An 18,398-nucleotide genomic window follows, 5' to 3' on the forward strand; every position below is an offset into this window, starting at 1 on the left:
GAAGCTCACCAGGGGCAGGCTTCACAGAGTAGATCACATCTGAACTTGACCTTGAAAGATAAGAAACATATCACATGCAGAGAGAAGAGAAAAGGTTAACTATGGAATACGTATAATGAAGCTTAAATTCAGTAAAACACTGGGTAAAAGCCTTTTTCCTCCAGAACTGTTTGAAGTCTACTCTCACAGATGAACCTTGAGTCTTTAGCAACCTGTTTACTTAAGTGTTTAACTTCATGAATATTATGCCAATGAAATGGATTCAAATATTGTTTACCTCCAAGGGTTTTCAACCAGAGCTGAAGTTGCTTCGTCAAGCTGCCTAGGACCCATCCCAGACCTAATGAATCAGAATCTTTGGGGTTGAGGCCACACCGAGTTTGGTGTCTATCCCTGTTCCATCATCACTGGTCTTCCAGAAGCTCAAAAAAAGAATCTCATCTTCCTCAAAACTATAGATCCATCCATTTGCTACGTAAGGAACAAGTAGAAATGTAGAAGAATTTGTTTAGGAAGTTGTGGCTTTTATTGATCTTTCTTCAGCCTCTCATACAATGGACAGGAACCAGTTGTGGTTAACTTGCAAGGGTTCAACTCTAACTCGCAGTTGCTGAGTTCTTACAAAGCCTGCATTTTAGCACTACTGTTAGAGTTGACAAAAACAGCCTCCTGTCAGAAGAGATAACTTTCTGTAACATAAAACAAGCACTACAACATGACTGTGCATTGCACAACATTATGGGCACCATTGCCATTGGTGACAGTGCCATTTGTATATTTATTATGATGTTTATATTTACTTTCATCTGCTGGAAACTTGAAAGTCAAGCTTCTTGAGGAAGGATACCTTTCTCATCTGCAGTGTGGTGCCATATGGGCTGGCTGTGCTCCTGAAAATAGAAAGCAATGTTTTCTGCATAGCTCATCTCCATTTTATTTAACTTCCTGAATTGTTTGACTGATAAAAGATGCTCACCAGCATTCTGAGGTAATGCCATGTCATCCTATTTTCATTCCTATCGTAGGGAAGCAGAATGGTATAGTAAGTCCAGAATTGGTAAGATTACTTTCCTTGTAGTTTTTCTTCTGGATTTATAATTTGGTGCCAGTAATCCAGCAAATGTTTCAATTCAAGTCTGTGAACAAGTATTGACTGTCTCAAACAAGGTATGCATCAAAAATCTGAGAAACTCAGAAATTGTCATACACAACTATCTCTGCCCTAAAAGTGCATATACAATGATCATGGAATACTTGTGATCATGTAGTACTATAGACTGATGATAAGCCCACAAAAAAACTAAGGGTATATATAAACTCCCAATAAGCAAACCCCTTAAAAATCCGTAGACCTTCCTTTAAAATTGAGCTGAAAGCTGTCATCGATTCTGCATGCCTATAAGACATCCTTGTATAAGAGCAAGCCTGGTTGCATCTGTCTTGTTAAAAGCACCATTAGAAAGAGAGGTGCCGCCTTTTAGAATTAGTCAAGTCTTCACACTGGCTGCTCCTCCAGTCAAGTCTTTGTTATATTGACTGTGTTTCCAGGTTGTTTCTTGCATCCTGCTCTTGGTTAGATTTTGACACCTCTCTGTAGTCAGGTCCTAGTATTTCTCAGAAACCTTTTTATATTCAACCCTAGCTTCTTTTCATCAGCACTGTCCCTTTGATCACAGAGTAAATCCAATTTTTTTAAATTTTAAGTTCCTCCCTTCCCACACCTCTCCTTCACCACATGTACCATTTTGAATCAGCTGAGCCAGGTACAACTAAGTAGAGGCAAATCTCAATTAGAAATGTGGGCAGAAGCCAGGAGCAAATGAGCTAGTTGACAGGGCTAAGACACGCAGGACATTGCAACTTAACTGCAGAGCCTGGGGTCCGTCCTGGCCTCTCTGAAGAGTCAGGTGTGGCCCTACTTACCCATGTGGTGATCAAATGGCATGGGCCTTCTGACACTAATATCCCCTTGCAACCACACTATTTTTAGCAGAGGCATCAACATTCTCCTATTCTTTAAGTTTGAAAGCTCAGAATCGCCTTCAGTGCCTTTTTTCTTTGCAACTAATCCTCCTTAATTAGCCACCCTGTGAATTCCGTTTGTCCTTCCTCTCTCATTCCTTGCTCTTCAGCTTCTCTGACACCCTCCTAGTCCAGCCATGCACCACCTTGTCCTTGAAGTTCTGCAAAAAAACTCTTGAAATATCATCCCTGCTCCTCCTTCTTCCCTTCCGGTTCACGCTGTATACTAACAGCCAAGTAACACTTTTCCTACTTACCTTGCCTTTGCCCATTAATTCAAGTCCAAACCTTTCCAGACTCTCCATAATTTGACTTCTCTCTCCTTGCAGCCATATTTACCAGAGCTTCCTACCAGGTGAATCAGCCCAGTGTCCACACTGTTCCTCAAGCGTCCCATGCTTATTTTGGACATTGCATGTGCTGTTCCCCTCAGGGCAACAATGCTCTTCTCTTCTCTCTTTTTATACAAATGCAGCTCATTCTTCTGGTCCAGCCCTGGACTCATCCCGTCTTCCATGAGTCTTTGTCCAGATGCCCTGACCTACGCTGGCTGCCCCTTTCTCTAAGTTCCTATATTACCTTTACATGATTTAGCAGTAAATCTTTGCTTTGCTTCTAATGGTGTATGTAGAGGATGACCATGTTATTTATTGCCTAAATTGGGATACTTTTGAGAGTGAAAATGGTGCTGTTAGTAATTTCACTGGGGAAACAAGCATTTTAAACTTGAACTGTCATGTGCAAATCAGGGCATAAGGTTATCTTGTTTATGTTTGGGCATATTGGCTTCCTAGCAAGACTATAAGCTCTGATGGACAGAGATCATGTTTTATATCTGCTTTGTATATTCCTTGGCACAAGAAACAGCACCACTCACATAACCAATGATCAATAAATACAGGAAGAAAGGAAAGATAGAGGGAAGGAATCAGGCAGTCGATTTACCTTCACTGATAAAGGTGGTTTCTTAAAAATCAAAACACAACTTTATCACATTGGATGTATATAGGGCATGAATAACAGGATAACTACACAGCTTCTCCATGACAAATTGGAAGAGGGCAGCTGAAATTTGAGAAGGTGGAATATAAATTTGAAGATTAGAAGAAACAACAGCAACAGGCAAATCAATGGGTTATAGCAATCCAGGACAGTATAAACATTGTCAATCAAAAGCATCAAGGCAATCCCAAATATAAAACCCAATTTGTAACCAATGGGCGCTCTGAAAGCATTGATTATTATTAAATATCAAAGGACAACCTTTCAAATAGACAGTATAGAAGGTATACTTTGTCATGCTTTTGTTCATACCAGAGAGTAATTATCTTCAAAAGGTAAGGTATAAAATTTTATTGTGGGATTTTTGTTTAAATAAATCCAATAATAGAAGCCATAGTCAGGCTAAATGTGTTATTTCCTATTTTTACTATCTCAGGACTTCTTGACACATAGGTATACTTATCCACCCACGTGTTTTTTTAGCATTTGTCATCATAATGACCTGGTGCTTCAGAGAGAGAGTATCCAATGACAGTCCAAGAACTTTATGGTCAGCCTCAAAGTGTGAACCCCAAATTTTCCTAAAGCTGATTTCAATTAGAAGGGTGTTACCACCATATGAAAAAGAACAGGAAATAAAATCCTACCTCTGAGGCATCACAGTCCCAGGGCATGGTGGCAGGGACAGGCGGGACCCTCCCCTCACTGCCTTCTGGGCTCGTGGCTCATTGTTCTTCCAGCCTCTGTTACCTCTGAATCTAGATGGTTCTGAGGGATAGGATGAGCCTCCTGAATGTGTCATAATGTATTCTGGTGCTGAAAGCATTACTTCCAGACTTACTGGCTGTGGGATGAACTCAGGACCTGATGGAATGACTTTGAAGGTTAACATGCCAAGAAACCCTAGCTTTAAAAACTCAGAGGAAAGCTCATTACTTTCTCCTCATTCATTTATCTAAAGAACAGGCAAGCATAGTAGCGTTCTGGGGTGCAGAGTGCCTGGGCAGTGAGGAGCATTGGTGTGCATGCTGTTTTATGCCACCTGCCTAACTCTTTGAGCTGGGGATAAAACCCTTTGAGCTGATAACCTTAAATTTTGTTTAGCTTGAGCCTCAGCTTCCCGATCTATAAAATAAATAAGTTATACTGAATATTTCCAAGGAGCTTTTCAAGTACAATTTCTATAAATCTATGATTTTGAACCGTTTTTCTTTACTAAAAAGAAAAAAAATGGGGTAGACAGTAAACCACCATTACATCAAAGTTTGTTATTACTCAGATCTAAGTATTTAGCAGATATAATTAATTCCCTTGAAATATACCAAACATATTAAACAAAGGTGTGTTTTAGCACAGCTCACCAAAGGAAAATGTTAATCATATTTCCCAGTAGTTGTATTGCAAATGAGCTCTGCTGTGGGCTTTCTGAAATCAATAAAAATTAAAGTTAACTTTGTTTAATTGAGAAACCACTATAGGCACTTTTTGGCACTTGCTTTCCAACAGAGATGCCATTGCAGCAATACTGAATGAAAGAAGAGAAGCGATATTGTTGTTTTCCTCCAGATTTCCTCAAATCTTTGAGAATTGCTGAGATTAAACAATATTGTTCACATCTCAGAGTCCCACCAGTTTGGGGATAATGAAAGGAGCAGTGTGGGATACAGATTTGGTCCTGTCATTTAAGTTCTTGAGACATTACTTTCTCTAGAAAACGTGTGACTTGACTTGACTAATTTTTAAAGTCTCAGTTCAGAGATTCTATGGTTCAGAAATTTTAGCCCTAAATCTCAGAAGTAAACCTATAGAATTAAATAAATATGGCTGGGAATCAATTTTACGGATATCTGGGGCCCTTTTAGTTGCAATAACCAACTGAAATAATGGTCATGTAATAATGATCAGCACTAATTATTAGATGGTCATTACGGTCAGCTTTTACTCTACTGGACCTGTGTCTGTACCAGCTGACTGCCCTGTGGATTCCCGTGGCAATCTCAGATATATAAATCAGTAGGATATTTTCATTTAATCAGTAAATAAGTTACTGTTGGCAATATTGTATTTAATTAGTTTAAATTCTTTATGTTTAGGTGCATTCATTGAGGAACTGTGCTAAATTCTTCTTGCTAAACCAACTCTGAAATGAACTTCAGGGTTCAGTATATTTTTAGCCCTCTGGCTATTTACTGAAGAAATTCTTCCTTCAATTCTTTCAAGTTCAGTAACAGACCAGGAAAAAAAGGTTCTCAGATCTATTCCTTCACACATTCATGTTTGCCTATTCTGTGCCAGCTGTGAATGAGAGACATAATCAGTGCCCGTGGTGAACAAGAGTGTGATCTCTGCCCTTACTGAGCTTACAGTCTAGATAAGCACTAGACATTGTTACTTAAAAATCACTGGTTAATGAACTCAGGGAGGCATTATCTGCGAAGGTCATGTTTCAGCTGAGACCTGAAGGATGAGGTCTCCAATCTTTTATTCTCCTCAGGCTAATTACTGAGTCTTCTCTTAGCTTCTTTTAAAGATAGCTTTCGGTGCTTTTCCCAAAACAGAGTGTGTATAAAGAGTATAGTTGAAATCTGGTCAGTGTTTACATTTCTATCGCATAGGACTAGAGAAATTTTCTGATTTGTTCATAGACTTACTGAAGAATTACATTTGTCCCCATTAGCAGTAATCTTTAGGTTAAAAAGTGGGAATAATAGTGTTTCTCTTCATCTTGAATGTGGTAAAGACATTTGCCAAGATTTGTTTTCTCTCTTTCTTACCCCTGAGATTTAAAACAGATATTATATTTACTTCATACCCCCGTCTTTATTTTTTTAAGAATCAAAATATTCCTCATCCTACCATTCTCTTCTCTTTCCCCCCTGTCTTCCCCAAAGTAACCTGAAGTTGGTGTGCATCTTCCCCATTCATGTTTTTATTTTACCTTTCAAGTGTGCAGCTGTAAATCACATTTACAGTTGTTTTGTGTACTTAAAAATCTGCATACCCGGCATCATGCTGTCCTTTTAAGATTTATCCATATTCCTATTATAACTCTAGTTTATTCATTTCGACTGCTAACCACTGCATGATAAAGCCCTTTCTTCCTCCAGTCTTCTATGAAGAGACAGTGAGTTTGGTGCTCCTGTCCCCCAGTTGCCCATGGCAGTGGTAATCTTTGTGTTTCCAGGTGCTCATGTGTGAGTTTCTCCAGGGGACACATGGGCAGTGGACAGGGGACAGCATCTTCAGCTTCAATGGTCATTGCCAAATGGCTCTCTAAAGTGATTTGGTGCTCCTGTCCCCCAGTTGCCCATGGCAGTGGTAATCTTTGTGTTTCCAGGTGCTCATGTGTGAGTTTCTCCAGGGGACACATGGACAGTGGACAGGGGACAGCATCTTCAGCTTCAATGGTCATTGCCAAATGGCTCTCTAAAGTGATTGTTATCATTTATATGTCACCAGGAATGTATGAGAAATCCTTGTTTCCATCATTCTTGCCAACATCTAGTGTTAGACTTTAGTTTTCTCTAACTTGATTGGACTCAGATGGCACCTCAGTGGTGGAATCCTTGATAACTATTGAGGTTGCGTGTCAGCTCGTATTTGTCACTATTTAGTTATTTTTCCTCTGTGAATTTCCACTGATTTTCTATTTTTCCATTAAGTTGTTGCTTTCTTCCTGACTTATCTGAGTTCTTCTGTCAGTTGTACATGTTGCAAATATCGCTTCATCTTCCAACTTGTGAAAACTTTGTATATAATGCCTTTTATCATACCAAAGTGGAGATTAGACATTCATATAGATTTCTTTTACTTTATGCTTTGAACTTTTTTGTGCCCTTTTAAAAAAAATCCTCCCTACCCTGACGATATAAAGTTTTAAAGTTTTATTTTTTATAATCAGGTTTTTAATCCACCCGGAATTTACTTTTTCCTAAAATGTGAGGGAAAGATTTAATTTAATTGTTTCTCTCTATGGATAGTCAGGCATGTGACACCATCCTTTTTTACTGATTGGTAACTCCGTCTCTGTCACGTGGTAACTCCGTCTCTGTCACGTACTGGGCACCCCTCACCCACATGTTTACACTTGGTCTTTCATCTCCCTCTGAGCCAGTGCTGCACAGTTGTCATTACTTGGGCATTGCAGAAATTGTTCGTGTCATAGGTCATGTCCTCCTGTCCTTTCCTCCCTTTTCTCCTCTCCCTCCAGTTCTTTCCTTCTCTGCTTAGTTTTCTTCTTCCTTAAGTGTATACCATTTAGTAATTCTTTGAATGAGGGTCTGTGTGGTATATTCTTTCAATCTTTGTTCTGAAACTTTATTTCACCATCACTATCAAATAATGTGGACTGGATAATTTATCTGGATTGAGGATGATTTTTTCATAGCAATTTGAAGATATTCCAGCATCTTCTGGATTCTCTTGTTGCTATAAATCCGCTATCAGCCTGTTGTTCTTTGTAGATAATCTGTCTTTCTGCTGCAGTTGCTTTCAAGATCTCTTTGCCTTTGGCATTCTCCAATTTTTTTATTACAGGTTTAGGTATATATTTATTTTTATTAATCTGCTTGCTTGTTGTGCTTCTTGAAATCAAGCATTCATAACTCATCAATTCTGGAAATTTTTCATCTACCGTCTATAAATTTTGCCTTACCTTCATTCCTTCAATTCTCTCCCTCTGAAATGTCTATTAATGTTTATTTGGACCTTTTCATTCTGTCCTTCATATTTCTTAAGTCTGTTACATTTCCTATCTATTCATCTCTCTGTGTTACATCCTAGATAACTCTTCAGATCTATCTCTCTGTTATATTCAGTGATATTAATTTATTGACTAGCCTATCCCTTGAGTTTTCAATTTTCGGTTACTGTATTTTTAATTTCTATAAGTCTGTTTGGTTCTTTCTGAAATCAGCTGCGTTATTTTCTTCATGAGGTAAGGCCTTCCATAATCATGTAAAACGTACTTATTTTGCTTTCCATTGCCTTAAGTTAGTGGGGCTCTAATCCTGCTTCTTTTGAGTCTGCTGACTCTTGCTTTTGGTGGATTTCATGTGTTTCATTATTTTAAAATATAAGCTCGCCTGTAGCGGGCCTATATTTGTTTCCTTTCCTGAGACTCTGTTGTGGCCCAGGTTGCAGGAGCAGCCCTTCAGAGTCCTTCTGCGTCTCCTTTTATCTGGAGCCCAGGAGCATCAACAACGATGCTTGTGCTTTTGTGCAGATGATAGAGACTCTGTTGTGGCCCAGGTTGCAGGAGCAGCCCTTCAGAGTCCTTCTGTGTCTCCTTTTATCTGGAGCCCAGGAGCATCAACAACGATGCTTGTGCTTTTGTGCAGATGATGTCACTTCAGATTCCAAACCTCTGTGAGGTCCAGGCCAAGCATGTAGAATTCTCTAAGGAACTTTTTCTCCCTCCAAAGTCTAGAGAGCATGCATGGTGCCTCTGCTTACTGGTGGGTTGGTTACTCTCTTCACAGCCTCCTGCAGGAGCTTCAGTTCCAGCTCCCCCTCATCTAGTCCCAAGACTTCATTCCCTGTTCCCTAACCTGAGCTACTCCCCCGCTTCCCTCAGGACAGCTGCAGGGCATGCCTGTGGCCTGCACATGCTTTTCCCAGAAGAGGTGAGGTGGCCCTTCTCTGTGGATCTCATACTTCTGTAATAGTTTACTCTGTGCAGTTTCTGACTTTTTATTTACCTTTATGCTTTACCCTCTGCTTCACTGCAAACTTTTTGAAGTCAAGGGACCATTTGTTCATTAGCACCAGCATAGTGCTGGCACATTATAGGTACTGGATAAATATTTCCCGTTATTTTTATAATAAGAGCACAGTGGGGTTCAGGTTGCAGATATGAAGCACCCCCAGTTTGTGTACAGGATCAGAAAATGTTCTCTGCTGTACCTGCTCTTAATAGGAATCAACACAAGCAGGTCAGCGAATCCATCTGCTAAAGTTATCGCATCGCTAAAGATCATCTGTGACTGTGTATCTGATGATGTGCTCCTAAGATTTGTGGGTGCACCAAGGCCAGGGGCGGGAGAGCCAAGAGAAAACTTGTCGGTGCACACTTGGGATGTGGAGGTCTAGTGCATCCAAGCAGGTGGTTGTAAGTAATCAGTTCATCAAGAATCAGGCTTCACTCCAACCAGTAGAAAATGCTCTCTTCCAGAAGGCTCTTTGGTTTCAAGAAGCAGAGTGTCATTCAAGTTTCCTTCGGGAGCAGATGTCTGGCAAGGCTGCCCTGGAAATGTCCGGGAGCAGAGGCTGCTGCAGAGCTCTGCATCCTTGTCTTGGGAGCCATGCTTTTGTCTCTCAGGGTCAGGGTCACTGCTTCTCCTTGTACATCTCTTCTCTCTACTTACTTCCTGCCCCTCATGGTTCTGGTTTGCACGTGGCACATCATGGCTACTGGCACCACCACATTTCTGCTTTGCCTGCTAGTGCTGCTAAGGCCCTCATTTTCAGTGCCTGCTGTTCTAAGGAGAAGGCCAGGGGAGGGTCCAGTGATGGTTTTGTGCAGTCTGTGGCTCGGCTTCCCTCGGGTCAAGGGTCTGTCACTGCTGCAGTCAAGCTGTGGCTTAGAGGGTGCTGGCAGCAGGGGAAAGGAAGGGCAGTTTCCTATAAGTATCCCAAAGCTTGGCTGCCCGCAGCATCCAGCTGCCTTTGGTCTAACTCCATATTCACCAAGCAACCTTCTGTTCAGTTCTTTTTCCAAGCCCTTGATCCCAAGAAGTTACAGTTATAGAAAGATACCCCCATGACACATTAATTAATTGCCATTCTGGTTGAATGATCAGTCTCTTGTAAGTTTAGGTATTGTATGTAGGTTTAGGTTCAGGCCTGAACCCCCCGGGTGGTCTGCTAAAATCAGATCTCCGAACCTGCACAGCCAAGAGCCAGTCCCTAGACCAGGAACAGGTACACCAGGATATGGAGGACCCTGTCTGAACAGCCAGCCCTTATTCCAGCTCTTTCCTTTTCTCTCACAGTGCCTTCATTGCCACAATGGCTGTTATTTTAATAAATTACTAGAATGGATATCAAGCCTACAATTTATACATTTTAGCTCTCTCTATGAAATTGGGGAATGATGCACCAGATATCATCAAAGAGAATATATATGCTATTAGAACCATATAAAATGTGGACCAGAGTCATCAAATCTCAGAGTTCAAAATACTTACACATCCATCCTACTCACAGCCCAGTTTCCATTCACAGATGCCCTGGCACATGCTCAACTGGCCTCCTTGATGGAGGATAAGGGATAGGTGACCTGCCAGACCCCACCCAGTTCTCTCTCCCCCTCTCCCTGGCTGTCCCCACAGTTCTGTTTTCTGTGGTTGAAAGTAACCCCAGTATTCTCAACTTTAGTGGAAGTATTTACTTAGCTATTGATCTGCTTCTACAAGGGTACTTCAAAAAGTTTGTGGAAAAATAGAATTGAAAACCCCTTAGGAACTATTGTGTGAATAGATAGCTCTGTGAGGAATGTGCCTGTCTGTTCTGTTCTGAGAGTAGACCTCAAATTATATTAAACCGAATCTTTCCATAAACTTTTTGAAGAACCCTCGTATTTAGAATTCAACCATTTTTCTTTTACAATACCTGTGTACTCATATACAATTTTAAATTAAAAAGTAAGTAATTTGGGCTGGCCAGTTAGCACACTTGGTTGAGCATGGTGCTAATAACATTGAGGTCAAGGGTTCAGATCCCCTTACCAGCCAACTGCCAAAAAATCAATAAATAAATTAAGTAATTTATGTGGGAAATAAGCACTATTCACTGTACCACCTTGGGCCAATTATTTAACCTGCTCACGCTTTGATTTTGTCATCTCTAATTTAGGGATCCAATACCTACCCAATTGGTAGGTATTACTTCAATTATTGTGAAGATTAAATGAGATACATATAAACCACTTAGCATGTGGGAAGTTTCAAGTAACACCTTACAAGGAATGAGAGGAGAATGTGGGAGGGAAGCCTGTTGGGTTATGCTCACATGTGAAGAGGAAGCTGCTTCCCAGGATTCCCTCTCTTTTTGTACAACTCCAGCTGCAAGTAGTCTCCAGCCGGGTCGCTCTGCTTGTCACCTAGGACCCTACTGTGGAGATTGCTGTCCCTAACCCCTCATGAGCTCTAGGAGTTTGGCAAATCTGATGAGGACTGGCTTTCAGTTGTCCTTGTTTGTAAGCCTTGATTTCTACTTGTCCACAAGTTAAAACTGAGCCACCAAATCCCAAGTTGGGCTGTCACTGCTGGCCAGTTTTTAGAGGATTTCACAGTGAAATTAAAGCTCTGCAAACCTACTCCTGTTACTTAAAGTGTCTGTGTGACACAGTGACTTCCTCTAAAAGTCTGTACCATATTCTGCTTTCCCAGCACGGGTAGTCAGAAAAGTCAAAATTCAAAGCCCCTTAGGAGCTCCTGTGTAAAGAGATGGCTGTGTGGGGAACATGCCAGCCACTGTGTTCTCAGGGTGGCACATCGAGCATGTCAGACATGCTGCACACAGCCGTGTTCATTGATGATTATATGAAAAGCCACATTCCCAGTGAAGGATCTGCTCCATCTCCACAAGCTTATTCATTATTTATATACAATTAAAGGGCATGGTTCAAATGAATGCGAGCATCTGGGGAAAGTCATTATTCATGTACAGATCAAATCGAGCATTTGTCATTTCCCTAGTGACTTAACATACTCTCTGTGCCTTGAGACCTCAAATTATAGTAAGCAGAGTAGATGCTTTAACTCTTTTATTTAGTTTAATTGGCCATATTCCACTTGTTCAGAGTATGTGGATTTGTTTAAAATTAGCCCTCACTTCTCCTTAATATATTAGAATAGGAAAGGAGGGAAATTTCTTTTTAGAACGTATTGCATAGTGAGGGTGAATGCAAATTATTCTACTATGATCCTTAATGACCCGCTATTAACATAGTAGGAAACCTAGTGTGTTAAGGCAGTACCTCTTTTCACATCATTATTCCTAATGGAACTGTTACCAGGATAATAGTGTGACCTTTAGTTATAAATTCAGAGCGCAAAACTATGTTCTGCTTACTCGATGCCTCTATTCACATAGCACATTGACTGTTTTCAGATCAATGCAGTGACAATCTTTTGGCCTTGTTCTGAGGCCTCATCTGTGATTGTAATGCAGAGAATAGGATTTCGTCTTCAGTAGGTGAATTCTAGTTAAAAGTCTCTTTTAAGTTTGGATGTAATCCATGAACTAGAATGTCAATGATGCACCCAGTAGAAATATTTATTTGTATAGGTATTTTTCAAGAAGCCTATGGCCATGCCTTCAAAGGTCTTAGACACAGCCCCAGGAGGCAGCCATTTCTGTTGAAACCACATAAGTTTTAACTGAAAGGAGAAAAAAACGACAAGGAACGGATGCCTTCTTAGTGAGTGACAGAATACTTGATCTCAGGGTTAGATGAGAAAGGTTTGATCTGAAGCCTTTCATGGAGTGGGAGAAAGCGTTCCACGGCCACCCTCCCTTTGGTCCCCCTGAACTTGGCTGTGATGCACATGGGAGTCTCTTTGATGTTGGCTCAGTCCAAATCTACTTTGTTAGTTTGGAGCCACTACTTTCTAATGTGTGACAATTTAGACACGTGTATTTCACAATCTAAGCAAAGAGGGGTTGCTATGGAAATTAATTGTGTAAATAATATTACAAGCGGGAAGATGTTCGCCTGCTAAGACTATATTCAGCCATTTTTGGAGTATACATTTTCATGTAAGTGAATAGTGTGCTAAATACAAATTTTTTATATTTACTAAGACAGAACTTCAAGAACCTTTCGGCAGTTCTCTGGTTAGTGAATGTTATTGTAGGCATTTCTGTGTAAATAATATTACAAGCGGGAAGATGTTCACCTGCTAAGACTATATTCAGCCATTTTTGGAGTATACATTTTCATGTAAGTGAATAGTGTGCTAAATACAAATTTTATCTTCTTGAAGACAGAACTTCAAGAACCTTTCGGCAGTTCTCTGGTTAGTGAATGTTATTGTAGGCATTTGAATGTAATAAAACCTTATTTCTTTAAGTATAATCTATTAATTAAGACTTCCTACTAATTTAGATAGGCCAATCTCCCCCAATTAGTCTAAATTTGTGAGCTATTGTATTTGTTTCCATTAGAAACAAAACTGGAAAATATGTTTGTTTGCTCATCAAATGTTTATTATTGTTTCTATTCAGTTCAAGGCACTCTGATGGGTGCTTTGAGGAAGACAAAAGAAAGGAAGACCCTGAAGTTGTTTATGAACCGGTGCAGGAGGTTTACAAGCATTTCTACCTGCCAGGGCCATCATTTCCCCTGTGTCTCTCCCAGCTGGAGACTGCTTCCTGTCCCCTGCCCTGCATGGCACACATTGGATATTTCCTCATGCATAATTCTGCTTCCTAACCATCGCTCCTCCTCTGCTCAGTTGGGCCTGCCGTGGAACCTCCCTGCGAAGGCTCCTATCCCAGCTGCACATCTTCCTCTCACTCCTAGGTCTTCCTGTCATCCTGAATAACTTTGCCGTCCACACGAAAGACTCATGGGACCCCCTGGCTACATACTGTAGTGTCTTGGCCTCATCAACGGTGACCTTCACCTCTGCTACCCCTCAGCCCCACACCACCGCCACACCTGCACATTATCACACATGACTGCTTCGCTGCTGCTCTGTGCTCCATATCTCAGTGGCACTGTTCTAGCTGTCTCCCACCCAGCTCCACGAACCCTTGCTTGACAATCCCAGTGACGTCCCCATGTCCTGATCTCTGTAGATATCTCCAAGTCTGTGAGCCTCTTTCTGGCTTCACTGCCTTCCCAGATTAGGGGTGGGGGTGGAAAGGTGAGATCATTCATTCCAGATGACATATTCACCAACATCTTCAAGTGCTTTATGTTCCTGTTCTTCTGCCAAAACTGTCTGGCAAAATCGTGACCTGAGACTGTGTCCTAAGTAGGAGCCACAAGCTGCTGATGGAGAAAACCTCCCATGCAGATGGTTGTCACCACAAACTATTACTTGTCCTCAGACGACTTCTTTTCCTGTCCTTCTCAGAGATGATTACAAATCTGCCTCACACTCTCCATCCTCGGTAGCCCCTGGCTGTTGAGTTCTGGGAGATCTCAGGAGTGATCACTGCAGCATAGATCTTCCCTCCCCTCTAGATTCGGAGGAGGACACTCTCTCCTTCTGTTGGAAAGCAGCCCCCCACTTCTATCCTGGGTCCCATCATCCCCAACTCCTCCTGGATGGCTCCTTCGATTGTGTCCTTCTTTTACTCGTACCCTCCTTGCTCCACCATCCTGGCTGCTCCCTCAGCTCCCCGGCCAGCCTTCCTCCCAGTAACCACGCCACCCGTCTGCCTCTGAGCCAGGCTTTCATGAGTGTCATCTGTGAGCCCCCCCCACGCCCTTGACCTTGGGTAGACACTTCCCACACCTCCCTTCCCATCCCTCTCCTCCACACTTTAGCTGTTGGCCCCTCCTCTTTATGGGATCCCCTCGGTGGCCTTTGTAAGACCCTCTTCCCAGGGCTCCTGACTGTCCACCCATCGCTCCTGGGCCCTCCTGGACTCCTGCCTTCATCTCCTTCTCCACGTGGGGTCCTCTGTGTGGCCAGTGCTGTCTGCATGCTCTGTGATCTCTCTGGCTAATGCTTTTTCTCTCACTGTTCAGCCACCACATATGACTTTTCCAAAAAGTTTGTGGAAAATAGAATTGAAAGATAATACAAGGGCTGGCCGGTTAGCTCACATGTGGCCAGTGCTGTCTGCATGCTCTGTGATCTCTCTGGCTAATGCTTTTTCTCTCACTGTTCAGCCACCACATATGACTATTCCAAAAAGTTTGTGGAAAATAGAATTGAAAGATAATACAAGGGCTGGCCGGTTAGCTCACTTGAGAGAGCACGGTGATGGTAATACCAAGGCCACGGGTTCGGTAACAGCCAGCCACCAAAAGATAAATAAATAAATAATAGCTTGTATTAAAAAAAAAAAAGATAATATGAATCTTTCCATGAGCTTGTTGAAGACCCCTCTTGTGTGTCTGTGTATCTTCAGGCCAGCCCCATTCCTCTCGGGGCCTTCTCTGTCTGGATATTTGCTAGCTGTGCCACAAGCACCCCAGACTCAGCAGGTCCTGAACCAAACCTGCTGGATCCCACCTTTTACCTCACAAACCTTCCCTTTCTTCTGTGTTTCCAGTGTAATATAATTCACCAAAATGCCAGTTCTCTGCCCTAGATACTTCACTAGCTCAGGCTACTGCAGGAGCTTCCTAAAAGGAACCCCCTCTTTCTACTCCAGGCTCCCCCAAACCTTCCTGCACAATAGGATTGTTTACATTGGTTTGATATGAGATCACATACATGGCTTTTTTCTTCTTTCAAATTATTTCCAGGATAAATTTCTAGAAGGTTAAAATTACCAGTCCAAAGGCGTAGCAGTTTTATGTCTCTCCTTCTACATTACTCTTATTTCCTGAAATGGTTTGGCCAGTTTACACCAGTAGTAATGTTTGAATGTGCCAGGTCCCCATAATTTTACAATATCAAGTATTAACTTTTTTAATGTTTTTCTAATTTAGTAGGTATCAAGTATATTTTGCAGTTCCTTGGTTTACATGTTAAACATTTTTCCTAATGTTTTTTTGTTAAATATACTTTGCCCATTTATCTATGGGGACTTTTTAAGTTGCTGTTTTATTTGAATGAGCTCTTTCTCTGGTGGTAGATATTGAATCTTTTCAGTCATATTTAGTGCAACTAGCCTTTCTTCTTCTGATGAAATGTTTCTTTTTCATTCAATAGAAATTTTACATTTTTATATAGTTGAATCTGTCAATATTTTCCTTTGTCATATCTTCTTAAAAGAAATCTTTTGAAACATTAAAATTACCAATATTTTAAATACCATGAAGGCAGTGGGATATGACTGCCTCCTAGATCTTGACCTTATGGAGAACAAGTTGAAAAGTGCTCAGGAGCAGAGTGCATGGCAGAAATGTCAGCAGCAGCACCTAGGTGCAGTCACACACTGTGCGCAGCTTTCCTGAGATAATTGTCCTTTTGTCCCGCCATGATTCTCCATAGTTTCTTTTGTGCTTAACAGGGTGGCTCTTTCCTGGGAGCTAGTGCAACATGCAAGGGTTGACTCAAAATTCAGATTCACAGCTATATTGTTATGTACTTTGAGTACTGACTTAGTAGGAATCGCCGTGAGAGTACCATCTTTTTGTGTAGTTTTTCATTTGGTTTTGAATTGACAACAAAAAAGCAGTCTTTTAATATATTTGTTGAACTTTGTCGTGGGGCCAGTGGACCCATAGGAGGCATTTTCTTCTCTACATATGAAACATGTTCACATGAATGTGGAGCAAGGAAAAAGTGCAGTTTCCACACTTAGTATGTGTAGCCAGCTTCATTCTGAAGCACAGCACATTGTATGTAGCCAGGGTCCTGCCCATCTCCACCTTTGCCAAAGGAATATAATATGGATATTAAAGATATGCACTGCAGAAGTTACATTCTTTAGAAATATACTGTTCTTTTCTTCTTGGGATATATTTCTATTTCAGATCTGAATATTTCCTTTGTTAAAGTATTTAACACTATTTTACATTTTCTTTCAGTCTTCACAGAAAAGTACTGTACTGCTAACCATGTGGATAAACTTCCTGGCCCAAGAGACTGGGTACAGATTCTACAGGATCAAATTAAACTGGCCAGAAGAAGGTTAAAAAGAGGCTCAGGTATGAATAAGCAGCAAGAAAATAATTGCAGACAAACTTTATTGAATTCTTAGACTTTATAAAGTACAGTACTTTGCTCTAGGGTATTTCGGTGTCTTTTGCCTTTCAAAGAAGCTCTATGTAATATGCTATGGTTTCTTATCCTAAAGTCTTATTCAAATGAATTTTGAAACTCACCTTAAGATTAAATAGTAAAATCATGTCTGGTTATTTGCTTTGAATAGTACAAGCGAAAAAGATTGCTAATCTCATTTGTGGTCTAATGTGTCTTATGTATGAAACTGGGTCTCTCTTTTGCAGTTTGCTTCTATTTGCCTATTGATTTTTGTTTGTTTGGATCTGCATGACTTTTAAAAGTACTAGTTGCTTAAGGTAAAAAAATAACAATAGTCTTCCTACCAGAAACACCACATCAAATAGGAAGGGATGTTAAGGTAAATGTGTGTGTGTGCGCGTGTGTGTGTGCGTGTGCGTGTGTATGTGTGTTTAAAACCTGGGCTTGGGGCTGGCCAGTTAGCTCAGTTGGTTAGAGTGCGGTGTTGATAATACCAAGGTCAAGGTTTGGATCTCCTTACTGGCCAGCCAAAAAAAAAAAAAAATCCGGGCTTGGCAGTTCTAGGATTATTCTTCCAGGAAAAGTGAACACCAGTAAATAGTCACTTAGATTGGTTATTTGAAGTCTCAGCCTTCCCAAGGTGGCAAATGGGCCCCACCAGTGAAGAATCCTTTTGAAGTCCGTTTTCTCTTATCATAGAATAATTATCTCTAGGAGGCTTTAAATCTCTAGATATTATTTTTTAAATTCCATGTAAATTGGTACAGCCATTATGGAAAACAGTGTGAAGGCCCCTCAACAAATTAGAAATAGAACTACCATATGATCCAGCGATCCCATTATTGAGTATATATCCAAAGAAAATGAAATCAGTGTGTCGAAGAGCTGTCTGCACTCCCGTGTTCATCGCAGCGCTATTCACAATAGCAAAGATATGGAATGAACCGAAGTGTTCAGCAGCCAGTGAATGGATAAGAAAATATGGTGTATATACCCAATGGAATACAACTAAGCCTTAAAAAAAGAAGAAAATCCTATCATTTGTGACAACATGGATGAACCTGGAAGAATTATATTAAGTGAAATAAGCCAGGCACAGAAAGACGAGTAACACATGATCCCACTTATATGTAGAATCTAAAAATGTTGAATTCATGGAAGCAGAAAGTAGGTTGAATGGTGGTTACCAGGAGGCTGGGGGGAGGACTGGGGTGATGTCAGTCAAAGGGCACAAAATTTCAGTTAGACAGAGGGAATAAATTCAGGATATCTGTTGTGTAGTGTGGTGATTATACTTGATAACAGTGTGCACTTGAAAATTGTTGAGAGTAGATTTAAAGTGTTTTCACTACAAAAAAATATGTGAGGTAATGCGTATGTTAATTAGCTTGATTTAGCCATTCCACAGTATATGCATATTTCAAAGTAACATGTTTGTATTAGTCCATTTTTGTGTTGCTATAACAGAATATTTCAAAACATTGTGTTGTATACTATAAATATATACAATTTTTATTTGTTGATTAAGTAAATAAA

At 40.7% G+C, this 18,398-nt stretch overlaps 1 protein-coding gene across 2 annotated transcripts in view; it reads left to right on the forward strand.

The window, feature by feature from the left end:
- The window catches only part of BEND7 (BEN domain containing 7), a 53,438-nt gene that overhangs the window by 26,090 nt on the left and 8,950 nt on the right, over positions 1-18,398 (forward strand). For both annotated transcript variants that reach the window (XM_008564053.1, XM_008564055.1), the window contains exon 5: positions 16,688-16,807. In XM_008564053.1, coding sequence (XP_008562275.1) covers positions 16,688-16,807 — 120 coding nt within the window. The remainder of the gene's footprint in view (positions 1-16,687; positions 16,808-18,398) is intronic.

Source organism: Galeopterus variegatus, unplaced genomic scaffold (genome assembly GCF_000696425.1).
Source record: "Galeopterus variegatus unplaced genomic scaffold, G_variegatus-3.0.2 Scaffold180, whole genome shotgun sequence".
Taxonomy (NCBI): Eukaryota; Metazoa; Chordata; class Mammalia; order Dermoptera; family Cynocephalidae; genus Galeopterus; species Galeopterus variegatus.